The sequence below is a fragment of the Scyliorhinus torazame genome, chromosome 6 (genome assembly GCF_047496885.1).
Source record: "Scyliorhinus torazame isolate Kashiwa2021f chromosome 6, sScyTor2.1, whole genome shotgun sequence".
NCBI classification, from domain to species: Eukaryota; Metazoa; Chordata; class Chondrichthyes; order Carcharhiniformes; family Scyliorhinidae; genus Scyliorhinus; species Scyliorhinus torazame.
This window is the reverse complement of record NC_092712.1, coordinates 260,028,754-260,054,061: the sequence shown is the minus strand read 5'-3', so window position 1 is coordinate 260,054,061 and position 25,308 is coordinate 260,028,754. Positions and strand designations below refer to the sequence as shown.

The 25,308-nt window shown below is 44.3% G+C and overlaps 1 protein-coding gene across 1 annotated transcript in view; it reads left to right on the top strand.

The window, feature by feature from the left end:
• The window catches only part of gmpr (guanosine monophosphate reductase), a 177,831-nt gene that overhangs the window by 102,241 nt on the left and 50,282 nt on the right, over nt 1-25,308 (top strand). Inside the window, exons 7-8 of the mRNA XM_072509613.1 lie at nt 7,079-7,121; nt 24,056-24,215. Coding sequence (XP_072365714.1) covers nt 7,079-7,121; nt 24,056-24,215 — 203 coding nt within the window. The remainder of the gene's footprint in view (nt 1-7,078; nt 7,122-24,055; nt 24,216-25,308) is intronic.

Sequence of the window (25,308 nt, the reverse complement as noted above, 5' to 3'; positions counted from 1 at the left end):
AAGTTTCTATTAGATCTCCCCTCAAACTCCTAAACTCCAATGAATATAATCCCAGGATCCTCAGACGTTCATCGTATGTTAGGCCTACCATTCCTGGGATCATCCGTGTGAATCTCCGCTGGACCCGCTCCAGTGCCAGTATGTCCTTCCTGAGGTGTGGGGCCCAAAATTGCTCACAGTATTCTAAATGGGGCCTAACTAATGCTTTATAAAGCTTCAGAAGTACATCCCTGCTTTTATATTCCAAGCCTCTTGAGATGAATGACAACATTGCATTTGCTTTCTTAATTACGGACTCAACCTGCAAGTTTACCTTTAGAGAATCCTGGACTAGGACTCCCAAGTCCCTTTGCACTTCAGCATTATGAATTTTGTCACCGTTTAGAAAATAGTCCATGCCTCTCTTCTTTTTTCCAAAGTGCAAGACCTCGCACTTGCCCACGTTGAATTTCATCAGCCATTTCTTGGACCACTCTCCTAAACTGTCTAAATCTTTCTGCAGCCTCCCCACCTCCTCCATACTACCTGCCCCTCCACCTATCTTTGTATCATCGGCACACTTAGCCAGAATGCCCCCAGTCCCGTCATCTAGATCGTTAATATATAAAGAGAACAGCTGTGGCCCCAACACTGAACCCTGCGGGGGACACCACTCGTCACCGGTTGCCATTCCGAAAAAGAACCTTTTATCCCAACTCTCTGCCTTCTGCCTGACAGCCAATCGTCAATCCATGTTAATACCTTGCCTCGAATACCATGGGCCCTTATTTTACTCAGCAGTCTCCCGTGAGGCACCTTATCAAAGGCCTTTTGGAAGTCAAGATAGATAACATCCATTGGCTCTCCTTGGTCTAACCTATTTGTTATCTCTTCAAAGAACTCTAACAGGTTTGTCAGGCACGACCTCCCCTTACTAAATCCATGCTGACTTGTCCTAATCTGACCCTGCACTTCCAAGAATTTAGAAATCTAATCCTTAACAATGGATTCTAGAATCTTGCCAACAACCGAGGTTAGGCTAATTGGCCTATAATTTTCCATCTTTTTCCTTGTTCCCTTCTTGAACAGGGGGGTTACAACAGCAATTTTCCAATCCTTTGGGACTTTCCCGGACTCCAGTGACTTTTGAAAGATCATAACTAACGCCTCCACTATTTCTTCAGCTATCTCCTTTAGAGCTCTAGGATGTAGTCCATCTGGGCCCGGAGATTTATCAATTTTTAGACCTCTTAGTTTCTCTAGCACTTTCCCCTTTGTGATGGCTACCATATTCAACTCTGCCCCCTGACTCTCCGGAATTGGTGGGATATTACTCATGTCTTCTACTGTGAAGACTGCCGCAAAGTACTTATTTAGTTCCTCAGCTATTTCCTTGTCTCCCATCACAAAATTACCAGCGTCATTTTGGAGCGGCCCAATGTCAACTTTTGCCTCCCGTTTGTTTTTAATGTATTTAAAGAAACTTTTACTATCATTCCTAATGTTACTGGCTAGCCTACCTTCATATTTGATCCTCTCTTTCCTTATTTCTCTCTTTGTTATCCTCTGTTTGTTTTTGTAGCCTTCCCAATCTTCTGACTTCCCACTACTCTTTGCCACATTATAGGCTTTCTCTTTTGCTTTGATGCATTCCCTAACTTCCTTTGTCAGCCATGGCTGCCTAATCCCCCCTCTGATAACCTTTCTTTTCTTTGGGATGAACCTCTGCACTGTGTCCTCAATTACTCCCAGAAACTCCTGCCATTGCTGTTCTACTGTCTTTCCCACTAGGCTCTGCTCCCAGACGATTTTCGTCAGTTCCTCCCTCATGCCCCTGTAGTTACCTTTATTTAACTGTAACACCTTTACATCTGATTCTACCTTCTTTCTTTCAAATTGGAGATTGAATTCGACCATATTATGATCACTGCCTCCTAAGTGCTCCCTTACTTTAAGATCTTTAATCAAGTCTGGCTCATTACATAACACTAAGTCCAGAATGGCCTGTTCCCTCGTGGGCTCCATCACAAGCTGTTCCAAAAAGCCCTCCTGTAAACATTCAATGAATTCCCTTTCCTTGGGTCCACTGGCAGCATTATTTACCCAGTCTACCTGCATACTGAAGTCCCCCATGATCACTGTGACCTTGCCTTTCTGACATGCACTTTCTATTTCGTGGTGCATTTTGTGCCCCCGGTCCTGACCACTGTTAGGAGGCCAGTACATAACTCCCATTATGTTTTTTTTGCCTTTGTGGTTCCTCAACTCTACCCACACAGACTCCACATCATCTGACCCTATGTCATTTAGTGCTATTGATTTAATTTCATTCCTAATTAACATGGCAACCCCGCCCACTCTGCCCACCTCCCTGTCTTTTCGCTAGGTTGTGAATCCCTGGATGTTTAAATGCCAGTCCTGAACCCCCTGCAAGTATGTCTCTGTGATGCCTACCACATCATACCTGCCAGTCACAATCTGGGCCTCAAGCTCATCTACCTTGTTCCGTACACTGCGCGCATTTAAATATAGCACCTTTAATTCTCTATTGACCGTCCCTTTTTGTTTTCTTAGTGTGGTGGACCTTGGTTTACTGAGCCTTTCCATACACTGTGTCATATTTTGTGGGATGGGGACTATCGTAACCTCTCCTGAGTTTTGTCTTTTCGTGCTTTTTTGTATTCCTAAGCAGCTACGCTTCCCACTGATTACTTCACCTCTTGGTTCCCTGACTTTCCCTTCCCCCCCAGACACCAGGGATCTGTAAGTAGCCAGGATGTAGTTACCCTACACGCTCCCAAGGTAGTGGGCACACACATGCATGGTGGTGGCCGCAAACAATCTGAACAATCAGGGATGGAACCCATTCCTGTTAATATAGGGCCCTCCTTGATGCCCTGGTGCTCACAGGATGACATGCGTGCCATCGATCGCCCCTGGACATGGGGCATCATGGCAGCAAATCCTGCAGCCTGAGCATCTTGGCGGATCTGGTCCAGGTCGCAGGTGATATAGTCTGATGCCCGGGCATACAAAGCATCCGTCGCCTCCCAGATACACCTGTGGACGGTGGAAGTTTGGGACATACCACACAGGTCCCCGCTCGGACCCTGGAATCACCCGTTGGCATAGAGGTTGAAGGCTGCCGTGACCTTCGTGGCCACCGGGAGCGGGTGTCCTCCTCCTCCACAGGGTGCCATGCCGTGAGGACATGGCACAGGTGTAACACTCCGTCTCTCTGCTCCGTCTCCGTTCAACAGTCAGCTCATTGAATAACCAATGACTCCTGGACACCGTGGAGCGTCACTGGCCTCCCCTTCTGTGTCCCTCCTCAGCCTGATGGGCAGCTGGTCTTTGGGGTATGTGGCAGCCCCCTGCACATGGGGTGAAGTCTCCAGCACGTGTTGTCGCTGCTGCCTTCTATGGTGCCTGCCGGCCTTTGCTGCCACAAGCAACACGAGGGCAGTCTCCGCTGGATCGACAGCAGAACATATTGGTGTATCTGGAAGGAATTAAGACCATAAGACATAGGAGTGGAAGTAAGTCCATTCGGCCCATCAAGTCCACTCCACCATTCAATCATGGCTGATTTCAACTCCATTTACCCGCTCTTTCTCCATAGCCCTTAATTCCTCGAGAAATCAAGAATTTATCAACTTCTGTCTTAAAGACACCCAACGTCCTGGCCTCCACCGCCCTCTGTGGCAATGAATTCCACAGACCCACCACTCTGGCTGAAGAAATTTCTCCTCATCTCTGTTCTAAAGTGACTCCCTTTTATTCTAAGGCTGTGCCCCCGGGTCCTAGTCTCCCCTGCTAATGGAAACAACTTCCCTACGTCCACCCTATCTAAGCCATTCATTATCTTGTAATTGAAGGAGAGAAACCGGTAATCAGTTAGGGCTTCCACCCCTCCTCCAAGCCTCCCACTCTTACATGCCCCGCCTTCTTGGAGTGCCATCCAGCAAGCAAGTTGCAGAGCAAACCTTGCTCTGCCCACTCACCCCTGGCCACATCAAGAGCCCCTAGACCCCAACCCCAGACCTTTGCCGAGAACATTAGGGAGGACTTGCTCAGCTACCCTCTGCTCAACCACACATTTGCCCGTTGTTTGCGAGAGGATCCTCAGTGATGAAGCCCTGCTCTTTAGTGTTTGATTGTTGGCAGCTGTCTCTATGGCACTAATACTCCTAGAGTTCAGGCACACTGTTCGGGCATCAAAGCTGCTGGACATGCAGTACGTTAATCATCCTCTGAGGCAAAGCACGTGTGTCCTCTAGGAGGCACTTGAGAGTTTAGGAGAGTGAAGTGCTCTCACACTAATGAGGCTCATTTGAAATAGCCTTCAGCTGTGAAGCTAGAGGCTGCTCACAGTCAAAGGGCGTGAAATTGAATTTCAGGAGAGAAGCAGAGGACAGACAGGCTGTAGCTGTGATTGCCCCTGTTATGGGTCTCCACAATATTTTAAAGATGGCTTGAAGGTGTCAGAGATGCAAAGCCCTTCACCCCCCCTGGCTCAGGGGCGACCCCAGACATGGAACTCTTCAGGCCCCCCCCCTCCGCCCCCGGACCAAGCCCAATCCCCCTGAAGGGGTCTCCTCCCTCCCGGTCCCACCCCCGTCCCACATGCAGCACTGGGGTAGCAGCTCCGGTGCCTTTAAGCTGCATATCAGAAAATGGAAATGTTTATTCACCTCCTTACTTCCCCACAGTAGCTATTGCACCAGCTTCATGTTTTTGAAAAGGAGAACTAAACGACACCTGCTATGGAGTTGGGTAATTCCCGGGAGGCCGTTGCATTAGATTTCAATCTCTTTCATGAGATTCAAATGAATGCCAATGAAGGTTAATGATAGTCCTGCCATTTTATAATGTAATCTTTATTGTCACAAGTAGGCTTACAGTAACACTGCAATGAAGTTACTGTGAAAAGCCTCTAGTCGCCACATTCTGGCGCTTGTTCGGGTACACAGAGGGAGAATTCAGAATGTCCAAATTACCTAACAGCACGTCTTTCGGGACTTGTGGGAGGAAACCAGAACACTCGGAGGAAATCCATGCACAGGGAGAACGTGCAGACTCCACACAGGCAGTGACCCAAGCCGGGAATCGAACCTGGGACCCTGGAGCTGTGAAGCAACAATTCTGCCCACTCTGCTACCCATATACAATATCAAGGGGCATGTCTGTGACTCAGAATTCACCATCGGGAACTGGCCGGGTGAATCTCTGTTTTTGACCTCTTCCGCTATTCACCCAGTGTGTTCTAACCCGTGACGGATGCAACGTGGTCACTGAAACGTGCCCAGAGAGTATAAGACACTGGCAAAAAACATAAAAGAGCATCCAAAAACATTCTTTGGGAATAGTGAAGTGCGTTAGGGATATAAAGAAAAGGGATTTACCCTTAGAGGCAGAGGGCAATGCGGAGGTGCATCTATCTTTACCAAGGAAGATGTTGCCCAAGTCATATTGAAAAAGAAGGTAGCTTATCTACTGGGTGAGCTAAAAATTGAGGAAGAGCTGTACTTATGAAAAGTCACCAGGACGGGATCTCTGTCCAAAGATACTGGAAATTGTGGAGCCACTGGACATCATTGGCGAATTGCGAAGGTTCAAAAAGTTCCTTTGTTCTTTAGGGTTTTGGCCATGGGTGGTATCATGACCGATACAGGCTTGGAGGGTGGAAGGACCTGTTCCTGTGCTGTTTTGTTCTTTGTGTGTAATGTTAATCCCAGCAACCACAGTCAGTTTCACCTCGGTGGTGGAAAACCTTATCAGAAACAAAAAAACAGAGATAAAATTAACAGTCACTTGCAGAAACGTGGATTAAGGAAAGACAGCAGAGATTTGTTGAAAGTCCTTGTTTAGGGGTGTCCCTTTGGATTAGGCAGCTTTGTGCACATAACAGAGAAAACGTCTTTATGTTTGATCAACTCGGGTTCCGATAAAAGTGATCACTTACTTTCCAGTTGGGATTGATTTTATACCATGTTTGCTTTTATTAACTGTTGAATTTATATAGCGCCTTTAACAAAGGAAAACATCAAGGTGTCTGGCTGACAAGAGTCAGCAAGTTAAAATGCTCTTCATAAAATACTCTTCAGTAGAAATGTTTTTTCTGCTTGAGCTGTCAGTGAAAGAATGTATCAGAGTTCTTAACACCAGCAAGTGTTTGATCCCGGCTCTGGGTCACTGTCTGTATGGAGTTTGTACATTCTCCCCGTGTTTGTGTGGGTTTCGCCCCGACACCCCAAAGATGTGCAGGGTAGGTGGATTGGCCATGCTAAATTGCCCCTTAATTGGAAAAAAAGAATTGGGTACTCCAAATTTAAAAAAAAAAAAATCTTATTGCCTAGTGAAGCGATCAGTCTGATACTGATGGTGGAAGTAGGTATGGATGATCAGAGTTCAGGACACATCTAACTATGACTGATTATATTATAAATAGTCTGTGGTATCCAACATTATCTCTGTAAAGCTGTACACGCCACACATTTACACAATAAAATGTCTACTCGGAACTAATAATTAAAAGAAAAATACAGTTAATGGATGCAATTCTCCCATTTGATGTGCGGTGGCAGGTGGCTCTGGTGGTGACTATCCTGCCAACCAGAATGGCAAAATCCCGCACCAGATTCTGTGCTTGGAACCTATCTTGTGCACGCCACTCTTTAGCAATCGGGTTTGATGCCAACATCATTTCCCACTGGCGAGACACAAGATTGGAAGGCCTGACAGGACACTGGCGGGCAGCTGTTTTAACGAACCTTCATGAGATGCAAATGGCGATCATTGCGACCTGCCATTGGGAGAATTGCAACATAGTTTTACACTGGCTGGTTTTACACTGGCGGGTTTCCTACTTTTTTGCTCCCGTCAGATTCTCTGCTTCCAGCTGCCACCACACCTGCCACAAGTGGGATGGGAGAATTCCACCCAGTAAGTCTGTATTTTTCAAGTGTGAGTTCACAATTATAGCCACAAGCTTCTTTTAGACTTTTCTGTGAGAAACTAATTAATAACTTCCAGTGATGTTCAGATATTTTGGTTGCTAGAATGACCTGCCAGTTAATATATTTCTCCCTCTCCGAAGGATGGTGGCTGCAGTTGTCCAGGTGATGTTGCCAAAGCCTTTGGTAAGTTTTCAAATGATTTTTCACGTATTTGCAGAGTGTTAGACGTTTAACTGCTGTTGTATAAAGAGTCAAAGGTTCTGCTGCTTTTCCACAAACACCTTTAATTTACTTCAACAGACTTTGCACAAAACTCTAACATCACATCACTGACACAAAGGCCACCTGAAGCCCCATTACATAATTACTTAACAGTCTCCCCTTCCTTGGAGAAAAAAATAAAATTAGGTGAAAACAAAATTAGAAGAAACTCAAAAACACACGCAATTGCCCCCCCTTTTTTTCATTTTTTTGGAAGAAAAAAAAACAGTCACAGCAACAGGCGCCCTTCATTAACAATATCCAAACGTTTCTGTGAGCTAGCCCCTCTTTTTGTAAAACAGTCTGACAATTGATAGCTACTGTCAACCCATTTACTTTTTGCTATCTCCCCTCTGCCCAACATCTACTTCAAACTTGCAATGTCTATCCTTAACCTTTTTTCATTGACACTTTTTTGTAGAGTGCACATTTTCCCACAGGGATTTATTGTCAATGTGACATTCAATAGGTATATTACCCAAATCCCCTAATCCCACAATTTCTGTCAATACCTGAGAAATATTAAAGGCCATATCCACCGCCTCTACAAGGCCTAACGTCTCAGCAGCCAAAGTGCTTTTGACCACTCTCCTTATTTTCTTTGTTTCCCACACAAGAGGGCAATATTTACCATTGTTCCCCAAAAGGAAAATTATAAAACCTCCTGCGCTTGAAACCCCATCACATAAATTTGCATAGGATATATCACTATAGACTATGAGTTTCAAGTACCTAAGGTCATCTAAAACTGGGAACCTCAAAACACACTCCTGCATTTTTGTTTGACCAACGCTTTAATTTCTCTTCTTATGTCCTCCACTTTGGGATCATTCATTTTTGTACTCAACTCTAAGACATCAAAACTCACGTCCGGTCCATTCTGTCTGCCTAACCAATTCAGTTGCCCAATTAAACTTGGCAGTTGCTCTTTTTTCATCTTTGAAACCATTGTGTCTTTTTGTGAAACCCGGCCACGATTAATTGCTATTGGGCTGATGCTTTCCAAATAAGATTGCTGACGTAAAGTTGCCCCTAACTTAGTCTGTCCGATTTCCAGTCCAATATATTTAAATGCACCGGAAGCCTGACTTCCAACCCTGAGTTCTTTCCTCAAACCAGAGAGTACAATAGCTTCAAAATCACTAGTCCACCCCACAAAAAATCATCGACATGAAGCATAAAGATGCCAGAAATATTTCCTTTATAGTGCCAGTAAAACATTGCTGGATCTGCTTTCAACTGGCAACAGCCTAACCTTAACAAAACTGACCTTACCGAAAAGTACTAGACGCATCATTTAAATCCATATACACATTTGTTCAACTTCCAGAGTACCCCTTCTGTGTTAGCTGCCTCTTTAGGAGGATGGAGAAAAATGTCTCTCTGGAGCTGATGCCCCTGCAAAAAGGCAGCTTTTATATCTATAGATTTGCATTCCCATGCCTTTGTGGCTAATAGAGTCAAGAAGATCTTTAAAATAACCTTTCCTGTCGTAGGTGAATCTACCCTTAAATCCTGATCTTCTAAGTTTTCTTCAAATTCCCTTGCCACAAGCCTGGCCTTTGCCTTAAAAGTTCCATCTGGAAGAACCTTTTCCGTGCAAATCCATCTGTGGGCTAGAGCTCTTTGTCCCCTATCCGGTACTTCCGTGTATACCACAAATTCACTCCAACTATGCCGTTCTTACTGTTTGGCATCTTTGATAACTTTTTCATCAAATTTATTGGAAGCCACCAAAATCTCACATGCATGTGGGCTTCTACTCCTATTAGTATTTGTAGTCTTACTCATGTTCCAAGATCTTGATAAACTACGTCCCCTATCCCACCTGGTATCTTGTTCTGTAATGCTACTGCTTGATCTTTCCCTTCTGCTGTGGGATGTTCTTTCAATAGTTTGCGACCTTTTCCTGCGGAGCTGTTCACTATCTGATGTACTGTCTGAACTGGCACTGCGTTTCTGTGCCCTCCATTTTTTTACTTTGTGTTCCCAATCCATTGTCTTGACTCCCTCCCCTGAATGCTGTACATTCAACCAATGTTTATACTTTCCAGTGACCTTCCCTGCTCTACTAATAGTAGTTGCATCCTTCCATTGACTAGACCCTTCAGGCAAGTATGTCACTTTTGTACCAACGTTTGGCAGTTGTTCTTTTTGAAAAATGGCCTGTTCTAATTCATCAGAAGTGTTATGTTCCTCTACGGAAACCCGGTCTATATCAGTTAACTGGTCTTCATAACACGTGCATACCGATGTCTCTGGTTCCTCGTCATGTCTGTCTGCTCTGTCAAAATTTGTAATCTGTACCCATTATCCTTGATGAATGTACCCTAACAGTTTGATTACCATGTTGCAAAATAATTGTTTTGCCATCTATGCCTATGATCTTCCCTGGGCCTTTCCATTCATTAGAATTGTCTCTCTTTTGGTATACCATGCCTCCTTGCTGAAAAACAGCATTTGATGGCCGTACGTTATGTCTTAATGCTCTGCGAATTCTTTCAGAGACTTCTGCTTCCAAAAAAGCTTTTCTACTGCAATGTAATGCATTTAAATGTTCAGCAAAACCAGAGCTAATTGTAGTCCCCTCCCAAGCTGGAGGTTGGTCATCCAAAATGGATTGAATTTTAGGATTTCTACCAAACACTAATTCATAAGGACTATAGCCCCCAACCATCTGCAATGAATTCTTTGCATGTACTGCCCATGCTAAAGCTGAACTTAGCCTGCAATTTGGTCGATCCGCCAACATTTTCCGAAGCATGTCATCGATGACAGCATGATTTCTTTCACAGACACCATTACTAAATGGGCTTTCTGCAGCCGTAATGATAACTCTGATATTCATATTTTCACACCTATCCCTAAATTCATCATTAGCAAATTCTCCCCCATTGTCCCTAAGGAATTTTGCCGGTGGACCCATTCCTGTCCCTAACCATTTTTCCACGATTTGATCCAGAATTACTCTTTTCTTTATTTTGTACAATCGTTGATTGACTAAGTCTGGTTGCTAAATCAAAAAATGCAAAATAAATATATTATTTGCTTTATCCCAGATCTTAAGGTCCATGGCCACAATGTCGTTAAAATCCCTGGCCAAAGGTAGGGTTACTATCGGTCGTGCTGGTGTCCTTCTGTACTTTCTACAAACTTCACAGCAGTCACTAACCTGTTCTATCAGTTTAGTATAGTCGGCATCCCTTACCCCTGTATCCTTTAATAAATTTTTCAGCCGCCGAGAAGATGGATGTGCAAATTGCCTATGCAGTTTTAATACCACAAGCTTTTCATCAGCTAAAGTCTGAAGTTAAAAACTCTCCACTATTCTTAGAAGTCCCCCTATACCAAAACGGGCCGATATTCTAAATGGTGAACAGGGATTCTCACTCCCTGACTCTGATGCAGGCTTCAGTGGGTGCTATTCAGGTCAAACTATGTTTTCAAGTTATCCCCCGGTATAACCCATACCTTCACCGAAGATTTCATCTACTTACCACTTAGTAGCATCGATCCTGGGTCCCACATTGCTAAGTAAGTAAAGTAGACTTTGGAATAACCACTATTTCAGGTGGTTTAAATTAAGTTATTTTATTATTATTATTATATTTTTTCTTTTAAAAGCTGCAATTACTGCCTTTACAGAAAGGTAAAAAGATCTTGGTTCTGGATCCTTCTGGTTGGTTGAAGGGACCTTCAGGCCCAACTTGACAATCAATCTTCTTTTTAAGATCTGGTCTTCTTTAGATGTATTCGCTGATGTGTTCGGTTGCTATGTCCTATCTTTCCCTGGTACCGAGCTGTGAGAGCTGGCTATCTCTGAGCTGACTCTGCTTACTCTTTAAATTCTAGTCTTCCTTAGACGTATTAGCTATTTTAGCTCGGCTGCTTTGCCCTGTCCCTTTCCCATACCCGAGCTGACTGTAATCTGACTCTGAGCTGCTTGTTCCTTCTCTGCTTCTCCGCCTCTCTGCCTCTGTAGTTCATGATCTGGTCTCTATGTTTATATTCTCTTTCTAACAGTTATTAAGTTTCTATGACTTTATTGGAAAGTAACTCTTGATTTTCTTTGATTGTAAAAAGTATCTTTGATCTAAACATTCTAATCCAACTAAGTATTCATTTTGACATAACCTCATCTCATAGATCTGATTACATTGTGGCCTTTGTGATGTTCAAAGTTCCTTTGTGATATTCAAAAATGCTTTGGTTTCAAGAGGTGTTACTTTTAATTCCTGTCATTTCTATAGTTTTATTTTCCAATTGTGTCCTCAGCTCATAATTTTGACTTTGATTTTGGCTTTAAATTATGTTTCTCATAGACTGATAGTCTCCAGTTTTCTTTAATTTACCTGGTATTAGCAAAATTTCACACCTAGAATTGTCCCAAATTCAACTGAACCTTATCCTTTCCTTTCCAGCTGCTTACTAAGATAGTTACTTTCAATGAAGATGTGAGCCATTGTTTTTGGCTTCATTCAAAATCCTGTGTGTTTGCTAAGCCTGCTTGACCAAGGATATCTGCATTTTACAATCCTGCTCTTTGCAGCTGCTGTTAACCCTTTGTGGGATCTTTCCCTGTATCCTCTCATGTTTCTCGCAGACCAGAGATTGCCAGACTTCCATGTTTCAAATGACCCATGTTTTTAAAGGTACACATGGACTGTGGAAATTCCAGGTTGTGTTTCTGCAGCCTTTTATATAGTCTGCCAAATTCAATTATACAGTCTTCCATGGAGATATCCTCCATTTTCCAGAACTTATCAAAATCCAACCATGCTTCATACGCACTTAACAAGTCATCTTTCTTATAAATCTTATCCATATAATGTAAAAGTCTCCAGACCTTCTTCTGAGCCTAACTCTTCCAATTCCAGCTCAGAAAGCACTTTGTTTCGGATTTTACTGCCATATGGTAGAGAAAGAGCCAATGCCATACCTTGTTTTCTCTTTCCCAAAGCAGTTACCTTAGTCCACATAACTACTGCACTTCTCCATTGGTCGTACGATTCCCTTTCAGAAAATAAGGGAGGATCGTCATATCCAGCCATCTTTATCCTTGGTTCAGCCATATATCCCTTTTTTTCTTTTCTCACTCACTCCTTGGTTTGATCTGGAAAAGTTGTATCTTTCAACCCTTCACATTTACACAGCAACCGTCCTCTGCTACCAATTGTTAGACGTTTTAGTTGCTGTGATATGAAGAGTTTAAAGTTCTGTTCCTTTTTTACCAACACACATTTATTTCATTCCAACAGACTTTGCACAAAACTCTAAACTATACATCACCTGACAGAGGCCACCTGAAGGCCCTTTACATATCAGTGTCAATTAATGGATACTTAACATAAATGAGACAACTAATTGCAATGTCTCTTAACCCATTACTTAACAGAGAATACAGCAGGGAAGTATTGTTTCTCATGCTTGTTTCATTAAAAAAAGCCTGGACAAGTTCCGTTTGCCTGCAGAGGACTTGCCCCTGTGTATGAATCTATGTAGTTTCTAGTGAACCACATTGAGAGTCCAACGGATAATCTTAAATTGGTTGTTAGTGTAATTCTTAACACACTGGAATGTTCAGCAGGCGCTGCCTAATCGCTGAATCATACCTAATGTTAGACAATGGGCACTATGACTAGAATGTTAGATTTCCCTTTCTTATTCCCTATTTCCTTAAAGCTACAAAATAGAAAGATGAATGTCTTCTACCCTACCATCTACTGTCTTTCTCAAGAGTCCTTAAGCCAAGGGCCCATTTGCCCCCCTCTGAATAGATGTAAAAGATTCCATGGCACCATTCAAAGGGAAGGAAAGTTCTCCCAGATGTCCTGGCCAATATTTAATTCTGAACCAGCATCACTGAACCAGATTATACGGTCACTATCCAATTGCTGTTTGTGGGTCCTTTCCCTTTATTACTGCAGTGATTGTACTTTGAAAGTACTTCATTGGCTGAAATCACTTGGGGATGCCCAAAGGTTGTTAAAAGCCTTAAACACAAATGCAAGTGGTTCTTTCACGAGCATAACCAGATCATGATTTTGCCCTTCATGTGATATGCCTTTTAAGTTCACGAGTGGATTAAGAAACTATACTGATGTCTCAGAGTTAGAGGAGAAAGAGAGGAAAGTTGGTGAGTCACGATATAGTCTGATGTATCATTTTGATTTTAACGTATTTCAGCTTGCATTTTGTAAAAATTGGAGTAAGTGTAAATTTATGGGAAGGGAATAAAATGTCAGTATATTGGAGTCATTTGTGATACTGAAGGAGGCTATGCCGCCCATTCCCATACCAGCATCCCGAACAAGCGCTGGAATGTGGCGACTAGGGGCTTTTCACAGTAACTTCATTTGAAGCCTACTTGTGACAATAAGCGATTTGCATTTCATTTTCATTTCCATTGAGTATGTGCCGACTCTCTGCAGAACAATCCAGTTAATCTCCCTCTCCTGGTTGATCCCCGAAGCCGTTCAAGTTTATTACTTCAACTGCACATCCAATTTCCTTTTGATATCATTGATTGTTTCAGCTTCTACTACCTTTGTGGGCATTGAGTTCCAGGTGATTACCACATACTGTGTAAAAACATTCTTCCTCATATTTCCTCTGTATCTCTTTCCCAAGACCTTCAATGTGTGTTCACATCTCGGAGTACCCTCAGCAAACAGGAACAGTTTATCCTGGTTTACCTTATATGTCCCTGAAAAAAATTACTTTGAGATAAAACAAAGGGCAGTTTCCAATTTTAGGCTATTTACAGGGCATCATTTAGCAAAAATTTTTGTTTAACCAAAGGGGCTATTTTATATATTTTTAAAATTCATTTTTGGGAGGTGAGCATTTCTGGCAATGTTAACACTTGTTGATGTATCCCAGTTGTCTTTGGGAAGGTGTTGAACTGCTGCATGTGGTGTACGTACTCTCAGTGCTGTTAGCAAGGGTTTTCAGGATTTTGACCCAATGGTATTGAAAGAATGGTGATATGGTTGCAAGTCATGAATCATGTCTGGCTTGGAGTGGAAGTTGCAGGTGGTGGTGTTCCCATGCACCTGCTGCCCCTTGTCGTTCTTGATGTTGGGAGATCTTGAGTTTGGAAGCTGCTGTCAAAGGCGAGTTGCTGTAGTGCATCTTATATGTGGTACACTCTGGTGCCACTGTGCACTGATGGTGGAAGGAGTGAATGATGAAAATGGTGGATGGGTGCCAATCATGTGGGCTGCTTTGCCTTGGATGGTGATTCAAGTGTTATTGGGATTGCCCTCAGATCCAGGCAAGTGGAAAGCATTCCATCACATTCCTCATGTGAGCTGATGGACAGGCAGGGGGGGAATCAGTAGATGTGTTACTCCCTGCAGAATACCCAGCCTTTTCCTTATCTTACAGCCACAGCATTTACAGGGCCGGTCCAGTACAGCTTCTGGCCAATAGTGACTCCCGGGAATTAAACCAGAATCAGTGGGCTCCGAGGAATCCACAGTGGAGAGTAAGTGTTTTATTGGTCATATGAAGCCTGGGGTTGCTATCCTGCCCAGTGTCCTCCACCACTCATGTAATGTGTCTAGACTTTTTAAATCCATGGCTGTTACTGTTGCTTCTGATGACAAAAAACAGATTGAAAACTGAAAACAATACAGAAAATCATACTATAATAAAAATAGAAAATGCTGGCAAACTCAGCAGATCTGACCGCATCTGTGGAGAGAGAACCAGAGTTAACGTTTTGAGTCCGGATGACTTGGTGTGAGATTGCAAAGAAACTCATTTACCTCTACATAACATTGAAGTGTTCAGAAATCAATTGAGAAACAAAACTAACACATATTTGCACTGACACGTACATATTGTTTAGATTTAATATTGCTTTTTTTGTTGGAGTTTCCATTAGGGGCTTTTGGGCCAAGGTTAGCAATCCTGTCCTCTGACAATCAGAATGTTTCCAAAGGATCTCCGAAATAAATATACTTCACAATAAAAAGATATACATAGAGCACAAATGTGGACCAAGCTGAAATAATGAAGGTTCAAATACACCACACAATATTCTCAGTATCCAGTAAATGGATAAACTTTAAAAACCTCCTTTGAAGTGTCATGACAGACGAGGTGTTCTGTAGCCCCAATAGTAATGTCTTGTTCCCTTACTCATGAGAAATTGGACCTTGAATGTCATGCAACCATATTACAGATATTTATAGCCATGAAGGAAGCTACTTGTCCTTTGTCAATGTTAAATCTTTGCTAGAGTAATCCACAACTAACCCCACTGTCCATGGTCTCCTACAGCTTTCCATTCTAACAGTTCTCTAAATAAAGACATTTCTGTTAACTTTCCACGTCATTCTGAAATTGATTATGCCTTGCTACTGACTCTGCAACTAGAGGAAGCAGCCTGTCCGTTTTCACCTTCATAAAGCCCTGCATAATATTACTAACCTCAAGGGCGCCATGGTGGCACAGTGGTTGGCACTGCTGCTTCATAGCGCCGAGGACCCGGGTTCGATCCCAGCCCCGGGTCACTGTCTGTGTGGAGTTCGCACATTCTCCCCGTGTCTGCGTGAGTCTCACCCCCACAACCCAAAGATGTGCAGGCTAGGTGGATTGGCCACGCTAAATTTGCCCTGAATTGGGAAAAAATAATTGAGTACTCTAAAATATATATTTTTTAAAATAATAATATTACTAATCTCTGAAGTCTCCTTTGTCTTATTTGCACAGTGGAAATTGTTCCAATATCTCGAGTCTCCTCATAACTATAGTTTCCCAAACTTGGCATCGTCCTATGGAATTGAGGCTGTACACTCACAATGACTTGAATTTCCTTTATATAATAGGGTATTTAAAACTGCAAATAATACTCTTAACAACGTTTAGCATTATTTATTTATTCTTGAACTCTAAGCCCCTAATTTGAAAACCCAAAATGCCGTTGACCTTTTTCATAGCATATCATCCTTTGCTTTCACTTTCAGAGAATTATGCCTTTGAAGCTTTGGTCTCTGTTCATCTATACCCTGTAGCATCTATCCCTGTCTGCAAAAACATTTCTCCTCATTAAATAATGTCTGCTTATTCCGTCAATCTGTCGAAGTTGTCTTGACATCTTTTACAGGCTCCCTTTTTAATTGGGACCCTACCTTTGTGTCATTGGCAAATTTTAAAATTCTGCTCCTTATGCCAAATATATATTGTAAGTGGAACAAATACTGGCCCCATCCTTCTCCAATTCGAGCAATGTGCAATCACCATTCTTTCTCTAACATTTCTTCTGATACTGTATTCATTAATTTTTATAAAAAGCATCTATGGGATACCTTGCTCAATATGTTTTGAAAATCCATATACCGCATCTACTGCATTCTAGTTATCTATACAATCATTTGCTTCAACGTTTTTTAAACTCAACTTTTAAAAGTCATTCTTGGGTGAAGGCATCATTAGTGATGCTGGCACAAAAGGTGTATATCTAGCTGCCTTGAACTAATTGGGTTGTTGGACCACTTCAGAAAGCAGTTCATTGTCAAGAATACATTGGTGTGGCACGGGACTCACACACTAGGTAAAGTTTTCTTTCATGCGATTATTGCCTATGGCTAGTTGGCAATTGTGTGTGCAATAGAATATCTCATTGATAAATTGAACATACTGGTTCTGCCAAGTAAAGAACAGCCTGGAACAACCTGAGGATAGGTTGGAGAGGTTGGGCCTGTTCATCTTGGTGAGAAGACGGCTGAGGGGGCTGGACAGAGTAGACACGAAGAAACTGTTCACACTCGTAAAAGGATCAATAACGAGAGGGCACAGATTTAAAGTGATTTGCAAAAGAAGAAAATGTGATGTGCGAAAAAAAGTCACACAGCGAGTGCTTCAGGCCTGGAATGCACGGCCTGGAAGTGTGGTGGAGGTGGGTTTATTCAAGGCATTCAAGAGGGCATTAGAGGATTATTTGAATAGAAACGATGTGTAGAGGTACGGGGAAAAGGCTGGGGAATGGCACTAATTCACGATGCTTGTTTGGAGAGCTGTTGCAAACACGATGGGCCAAATGGCCTCCTGCGCCGTAAGTGTGACTCTGTGACTCTCATTACTCAGTTTTCACTCACCTCTTACATCCACATCTGTGCTTCTAATGCCAGTAAGCACTGGATTTAGATATAACCAGTGCTAATGTTTGCTTTCCTCTCCATAAAAAGAAAATTGACAGGGATGAGCTTGAAATACTGGATCCATTCACATCTGCTGACTGACAGAATGGAGACACAAAGAGTGGGGGAAAATGTTTGTACTTCCAAAGAAACAAAATTGATAATATATGACCTATAAATCTTATTGGAAAGATTAAGGACCATGGTGTCAAAGGTAAAGTGGGTGTTGAGGATACAGGAATGGCTGACGAATAGTGGGGTTGAGTAGCTGGCAAGGTGTAGCTAGCATTCTACCCAGTGTTGGGAACCTCTTTCCCCAGGTGTCTAAATGACTCAAACTACCAAAATATACCAAATAAATATTAGGGAGTGTGACAAACTGAAGAATAGTAGAAGAGATTGAAAGAAAACAGGTTAGGGGGAGCTGCTGGATATGTGGGTGAAACAGCACAATAAAATAAATACATTTTGGGAAAAGGGTTTAAGAATAGAAATATACTATTAATGGGAAACTTTCAATGGAGGATCAGAGAGACCTGGGGATTGTAGATTCACATTCAGGGAGAAAAGGCCAGAAAAGGTAAATGTTTTTTATATAAAGGTGGACATAATTTAAAAGCAGACCTCTCTTTAGTTGAGAGTACTATTTGCATCATTCAACACAGAAAAGGTATTATAGACATGTAAAAGGTGCAGCGTTGATTCAATACAATGGCGCCGGGGATAAAATGTTAGAATCATAATAAGACAGTAAACATGAAAGTGTATTCACTTTAGCAGTGAAGCATCCCAATAGAAGTATTGAAAGGGTTTGAGTGAGCAGATGGTGAAAAGTATATTCCAGTAATACAGGGCAGAAAGGAAATGCAATGCTTACTGAACTGGCCATTGAAGCCAAACCAAAGGGAATTAGACACTTGTAAGGGAAACATAGTAGGGGCTTAGAATAAATAGTCTTCATGTGACACTAGCACCGCCATAGACATTGGCATGATGGACCAACTGGCCTCCTCTCATGCTGAAGCTTCTAGGATTTTGTAATAAACTCCCTTGCTTAGCCACCATTTCCATACCTAGCAACTTCCTTAAACCGGAGCAATCTTGTGTTAGATCTCAAAATGAGCTTCTGACTACATGTCCATTCCATCACAAAACTGCATACGTACGCCCCTGTAACTGCCCAACTCCAATCCTAGCTCAGTTCATCTGCTGACATTGTTATCTCGAGACGTGACTACCTGGTGCAGTTTTGGTCTCCATGTTTAAAGAAGGGCATGCTTTCGTCTGTACTGTAAAGATTCACTGGATTGACCCCCGAGATGAAGGGGGGTTGCCTATAATGAGGTGCTGTGTAAATTGGGCCTATATTCTCTGAAGTTTAGAAAATGAGATATTATCTCATTGAGACATACAAGGTTCCAAAGGGGCTTGACAAGGTAGCCACAGAGATTGTCGCTGCTGCCTGGGGGATTTAAAACACAAGGCACATAATCTCAGGAGAAGGGAAGGATCATTAAGGATTGAGATGAGAAAATTCTTGAGTAAAAGTGATATGAATCTTTCAAATTTTCTACCTCAGAGGGTTGTGGATTCTCCATCATTGAATATATTTAAAGTTGAGGGAGATTTTTTGGTCACTCTACTTGTCACAAGTAGGCTTCAATGAAGTTACTGTGAAAAGCCCCTAATCGCCACATTCCGGAGCCTGTTCAGGGAGGCCGGTACGGGAATTGAACCCGCGCTGCTGGTATTGTTCTGCATTACAAGCCAGCTGTTTAGCCCACAGTACTAAACCAGCCGCAGGTTTAGGGATCCCAGTGAATGGCAGAGCAGGTTTGAAGAACTGTATGGTCTACTTCTGCTCCTATTCCTTGTGATCTATTCCAGTGCTTATCTGATTGGCCATATTCCACCTTATTTAAATCTGTGCTTGTCCAAATCTCTACCACCTGCATCTTAAGTGCTCCAAGATATGTTCAAAAATCATCACTCGGCTTCTTGATCTATATTGGTTCCCAGTCCAACAACACTTAATTTTAACATTAATCCATCCAGGGCTTCACCCATCCCTATCTCAGTGTGATGAACGTTTACTGTAACACTGTACCCTTGTCATCATGTAAGGTGATGTCCCCTTTAAGACCGGGCTTGGAACCCTGGGGAACTCCGCCTCCGGCTCAGCCCATCTGGGAGCCGTATATAAGGGGCCGCCTTGTGGGCAGTGCAGCAGTTAGCACAAGTCTCTGCACTAGTCTAGTTCTTAGTTTATTAAAGCCTTCTTTACTGTTTACACTCTAAGTGTCGTTATTGAGGATACCACAATTTAATAAACTAAACTACTTCAGGATGGACGCAGGCCTAAAACCCGAGAAGCTCAACCTGGAAGCACGGACACCTGAGGCAAAGGAAATTTTTAAATACTGGCTCCGATACTTCGAAGCTTACCTGGACTCCTCAGAGACTCCCATCCTGGGACCACGCAAGCTGCGCCTACTCCACGCCCGGGTGAGTCACAGAATCTCCGCCACGCTCGAGAAGGCGACGACTTATGAAGAGGCGGTCGAGCTACTCCGCAAGCGGTTCGTCAAGCCTATCAACAAGGTGCATGCCAGGCATCTGCTCTCTACCTGCCGGCAGCGCTCGGGGGAATTGCTGGACGAATTTGTCGAGAACCTCACCACGCTTGCCAGGGACTGTGACCACCAGGATGTGACAGGGGAGGTCCATATGAACCTGCACATTAGAGACGCTTTCGTGTCTGGCATCCGCTCGACCTACATCCGGCAGCGGCTGCTCGAAAACGGGGCAAAAGACCGCAAGGGCATGCTAACGCTCACCTCCTTGCTGGAGGTGGCCCGACATAACTTGGGTACGTACCCCGCGGACTCTGCGAGCCCCCCCCGGACTTCCTCACACTCAGCCATATTACAGGCCTGCGCCATGCGGCGATCCGCTCATCATGGCGGCACACCGTGCTACTTCTGCGGGCAGGGCCAGCTCCCACGCCCACGCTGCCCAGCTCGCTCCGCGATCTGCAGCGACTGCAGGAAGAAGGGGCATTTTGCGAGGGTCTGCCTGGCCAGACCCAGGGGCCAGAAGAACAAAGAACAGCCGGCCCGAAAATCAAGCTCTCAGGACCGCAGGCCTCGCAATGCGGCTGCGCACTGACCCGACACGCCCCCTTCTGACGCGTCATCAGCCTCGTGCGAATCATGGGAGCGACCATCTGGTCGGCAGCCATCTTCTCGGCCCGACACACGCAGCCGGCGGCGGCCATTTTACGAGTCCGACTCGGCTGAGGACTCCGACTACCCGCGAGTGGGAGCGATCACCCTCGACCAAACTCGGCCAAAACACCTGCAGAACTCTATGATGCAGGTCCAGGTCAACGGGCGTGACACTGCATGCCTCTTCGACTCCGGGAGCACGGAGAGCTTTATCCATCCTGAAACGGTAAGGCGCTGCTCCCTGCGCACCCATCCCGCATCCCAAACCATAGCCCTCGCATCTGGGTCCCACTCGGTACAACTCACGGGGTACTGTATTGCGGATCTCTCGATCCAGGGCGCCAAGTACACCCGTTTCAAATTTTATATCCTTCCCCACCTCTGTGCCCCCCTGCTGCTCGGACTGGATTTCCAGTGCAGCCACCGAAGCCTGACACTGAAGTTCAGCGGACCCTTGCCTCCCCTCACGGTATGCAGCCTTGCGACACTGAAAGTCGCACCCCCTCGCTATTCGCGAACCTCACTCCCGACTGTAAGCCAGTTGCCACCAGGAGCCGGCGCTACAGTGCCCAAGATATGACTTTTATCAAGTCAGAGGTCCAGCGTTTACTGGGAGAGGGGGTCATCGAGGCTAGCAACAGCCCTTGGAGAGCACAAGTGGTGGTAGTCCGGTCCGGGGATAAGAAACGGATGGTCGTTGATTATAGCCAGACCATAAACCGATTCACGCAGCTTGATGCGTACCCCCTTCCTCGCATCGCGGAAATGGTAAATCGGATCGCTCAATACCGAGTATTTTCCACGGTTGACCTCAAATCCACCTACCACCAGCACTCCATCCGACCAAAAGACTGCCGCTATACTGCCTTCAAAGCAGCCGGCCGGCTCTTCCACTTCCTCAGGGTCCCTTTCAGCGTCACAAATGGGGTTTCCGTCTTTCAAAGGGCGATGGATCAAATAGTGGACCAGTACGGTTTGAAGGCTACATACCCATACTTGGACAATGTCACTATCTGCGGCCATGACCAGCAGGACCATGACGCTAACCTTGAAAAGTTCCTCCAGACCGCCCGAGCCCTTAACCTGACCTATAATGAGGAAAAATGCGTTTTCCACACAACCCGGCTAGCCATCCTTGGCTATGTCGTGGAAGGCGGGGTCCTAGGTCCCGTAACAGTAACTGTAACACTGTACCCTTGTCATCATGGGGCTGTTTAGCACAGGGCTAAATCGCTGGCTTTGAAAGCAGACCAAGGCAGGCTAGCAGCACGGTTCAATTCCCGTAACAGCCTCCCCGAACAGGTGCCAGAATGTGGCGACTAGGGGCTTTTCACAGTAACTTCATTTGAAGTCTACTTGTGACAATAAGCGATTTTCATTTTCATTTCATTTCATTTTTGTTCATGTAAGGTGATGTCCCCTTTAAGACTGGGCTTGGAACCCTGGGGAACTCCGCCTCTGGCTCCGCCCATCTGGGAGCCGTATATAAGGGGCCGCCTTGTGGGCAGTGCAGCAGTTAGCACACGTCTCTGCACTAGTCTAGTTCTTAGTTTATTAAAGCCTTCTTTACTGTTTACACTCTAAGCGTCGTTATTGAGGGTACCACACTCCGTAACCTCCTCCAGCCCTACACTCCTTCAAGATATCTGTATCCTTCCAAATCTGGCTCCTTAGATTTTAATCACTTCACCATTGGTGAGTGTGCTTTCAGTTGCCTAGGCCCTAAACACTGAAATTCCCTCTCTAAACCTCTTTGCTTCGGTACCTCTCTCTCTCTTCTCCTTTAAGAATGCTCCTTGTATCCCTAACCAAAGCCATCCACCATCTACAAGGCACAAGTCCGGAATACGATGGAATACTCTCCACTTGCCGCTCCAGCAAAACTCAAGAAACTCAACACCATCCAGAACAAAGGAGCCTGCTTGTTCAGTACCCCATCCTCTCCCTCCAACGCTGACACACAGTGGCAGCAGTGTGTACCATCTACAAGATACAGTGCAGCAACTCACCAAGGCTCCTTCGACAGCTTTCAAACCTGTAACCTCTACCACCTAGAAGGACAAGGACAGCAGGACCATGGGAACTCCACCAGCAGCAAGTTCCCCTCCAAACCAATTAAGATACAAGCAGCAGAACTTTGGAAATGCCGTTAATTCACTGGTCAAAATCCTGGAACTCCCTTCCTAACAGCATTGTGGGTGTACCTACACCTTCTGCATTGCAGCAGTTAAAGAAGGCAGCTCACCACCTTCCCATGGGCAGCTAGGAATGGGCAACAAATGCTGGCTTTGCTAGCAGTGCTCACAACCCATGTACAAGTAGGAAAAAAGACCAAGCTTATGATCATCCTGTACTGATATCTCTTTTTGTGGCTCGGTGTCGATGATGTTTTTAATTGCTCTTGCTAAGGACCTTGGAACGGTTTGTTAACGGAGCTATGTAACTGCAAATTGTTGTAAAATAGAGGCAACATAAAATGTTGCATTTCAAAAATCATGTGGATAGGAATATCGATGCCCATAGCTGATTATTTAATGGTACAGAGAATTATAACAGATCAAAGTTATAGACATTTCACAGCAAAAGTCTTGACATTTGAAGGTACCTGGCTTCTGTTGCCACTGGAGGGTGCTGCTGTAAAATAAACCTCAAGATTTAGTGTCGCATCTTCATCCACTTCTACAGTCGGCCTTGTAAATTGAACAAATCATTCCGATTACAGTATGAATAAGAGCATGTCACAAAATATAAGGAGTTAATTGGAAGGAAGTACCTTTAAGGATCATGATGTGACAGCACCTTAGCACGCTTACCTTTTGTACACAAAGAGTGACAGTACAGGAATTTCCAATGTACACGTGGCTCTCCGTGTCAGCCAGGGAGAGCGTTGGGAGCAGTGGGAGGGAAGAAAGTCAATTGGGATGTCAATTTAGCGTGGCCAATCCACCCACCGTGCACATCTTTTGGGTTGTAGGGTTGAGACAGACACGGGGAAAATGTGCAAATTCCACACGGACAATGACCCAGGGCCGGGATTGAACCCGGGTCCTCAGCGCCGTGAGACAGCAGCGCTAGCCACCGTACCGCCGAGGGATGCCAATATATTTTCAGTTCCGTCCAGAGACCTAGATAAAATGAATAGTGGAACTTTTTTTTATAAAAGAACATTTATTAGCTTTGTGGAAACATATTGCTGTGGGGAGTCAGCAATGATCCAGTTCAGAAGCCTGTTTAATTTTGTTTACTTTTAATAGCACAGCAAAAAGAGAGAGAATGTTCAGAATCTGCAGGGCAGCATAGTTTAAATTACTTGCTCTCGCTATGTGGGCAGCACTGCGAGTCCACATTTATTGCCCAACTCTAATATTTCCGAGATGTGCAGTCACTGTGGTGATGGTGGTTCCACGCGGTGGCGTTAGGTGGGAAATTCCAGGATCTCAACTGGTATTAAATCTGAGTGACTCTCTTGCATTCATTTCAGGTGCCGGAGCTGATTTTGTGATGCTGGGAGGGATGTTCGCAGGACACGACCAGTGTGCTGGAGAGATCATAGAGAAAAATGGTAAAAAGGTGAAACTCTTCTATGGAATGAGCTCTGACACAGCCATGAAGAAGCATGTTGGAGGTGTGGCGGAATACAGGTAATGGGGCTAAGAATATAATTGTAGTGTTAGCAAACCATTGATGTTCCTTGTGATTGTTGTAAGTTTTATTTATGCAGCACCAGCTCTAGTAGCTCTGTACAGAATGACTCTGCAGGGAACGGAGTTCAGAATTCGAGAGAAACAACTGACTCTGTCCTTAGCCCTTGACAAATATTACCCACATTCATCTCAGCCAGAACCGTATGAATCATTACCTCTGGGACTATCTCCACCTGATGGACATTTGTTTTATGACAAGTTGTAGTTTTAAAATGATTTCCCTACTTTCCTTCGGAAGTCAGATGATTTAAAAAGAATAACTGTCACACATAGAATCATAGAATTTACAGTGCAGAAGGAGGCCATTCGGCCCATCGAGTCTGCACCGGTCCTTACAAAGAGCACCCTACTGATCCCCACGTATCTACCCTATCCCCGTAACCCAGTACCCCCACTTAACATTTTTTGGACACTAAGGGCAGTTTAGCATGGCCAATTCACCTAACCCGCACATCTTTGGACTGTGGGAGGAAACCGGAGCACCCGGAGGAAACCCACGCAGACACGGGGAGAAAGTGCAGACTTTGCACAGACCGTGACCCAGCCGGGAATGGAACCTGGGACCCTGGAGCTGTGAAACAACTGTGCTAACCACTGTGCTACCGTGCTGCCCACACAGCACAGAAAGAAGCCATTCCGCCCATTGACTCTATGCCAGCTCTTCAGTCAATCCATTTCCCCGCTCCATCCCACAGCGGTCAGGTTCCCATCCAATTCCCTTTTAAATTTGTTGGTTGTCTCGGTTTCCAACACCCTCCTCAGGTGGACTCTCATGGTGTTTCACAGTCTGGGATATTCTAGACCCCTCAGTTGCATGGTTTGGAACGTCCCAGATTGCTCACTCAATCAGTTCACATGTGGAGTATTCCCGACGTTTGAGCTGGGATGGGCCACGGTTCCTTATCAATCCTGTTTTTTTTTCTAGAAAGTTCAGTAATGGAGACTAGACCAGTGTTTGCTACATAGCATGTATCTTTCAGCTCATCAACAGGATGTACACTTGTGCATGGTGTGCATTTAACACTAATTT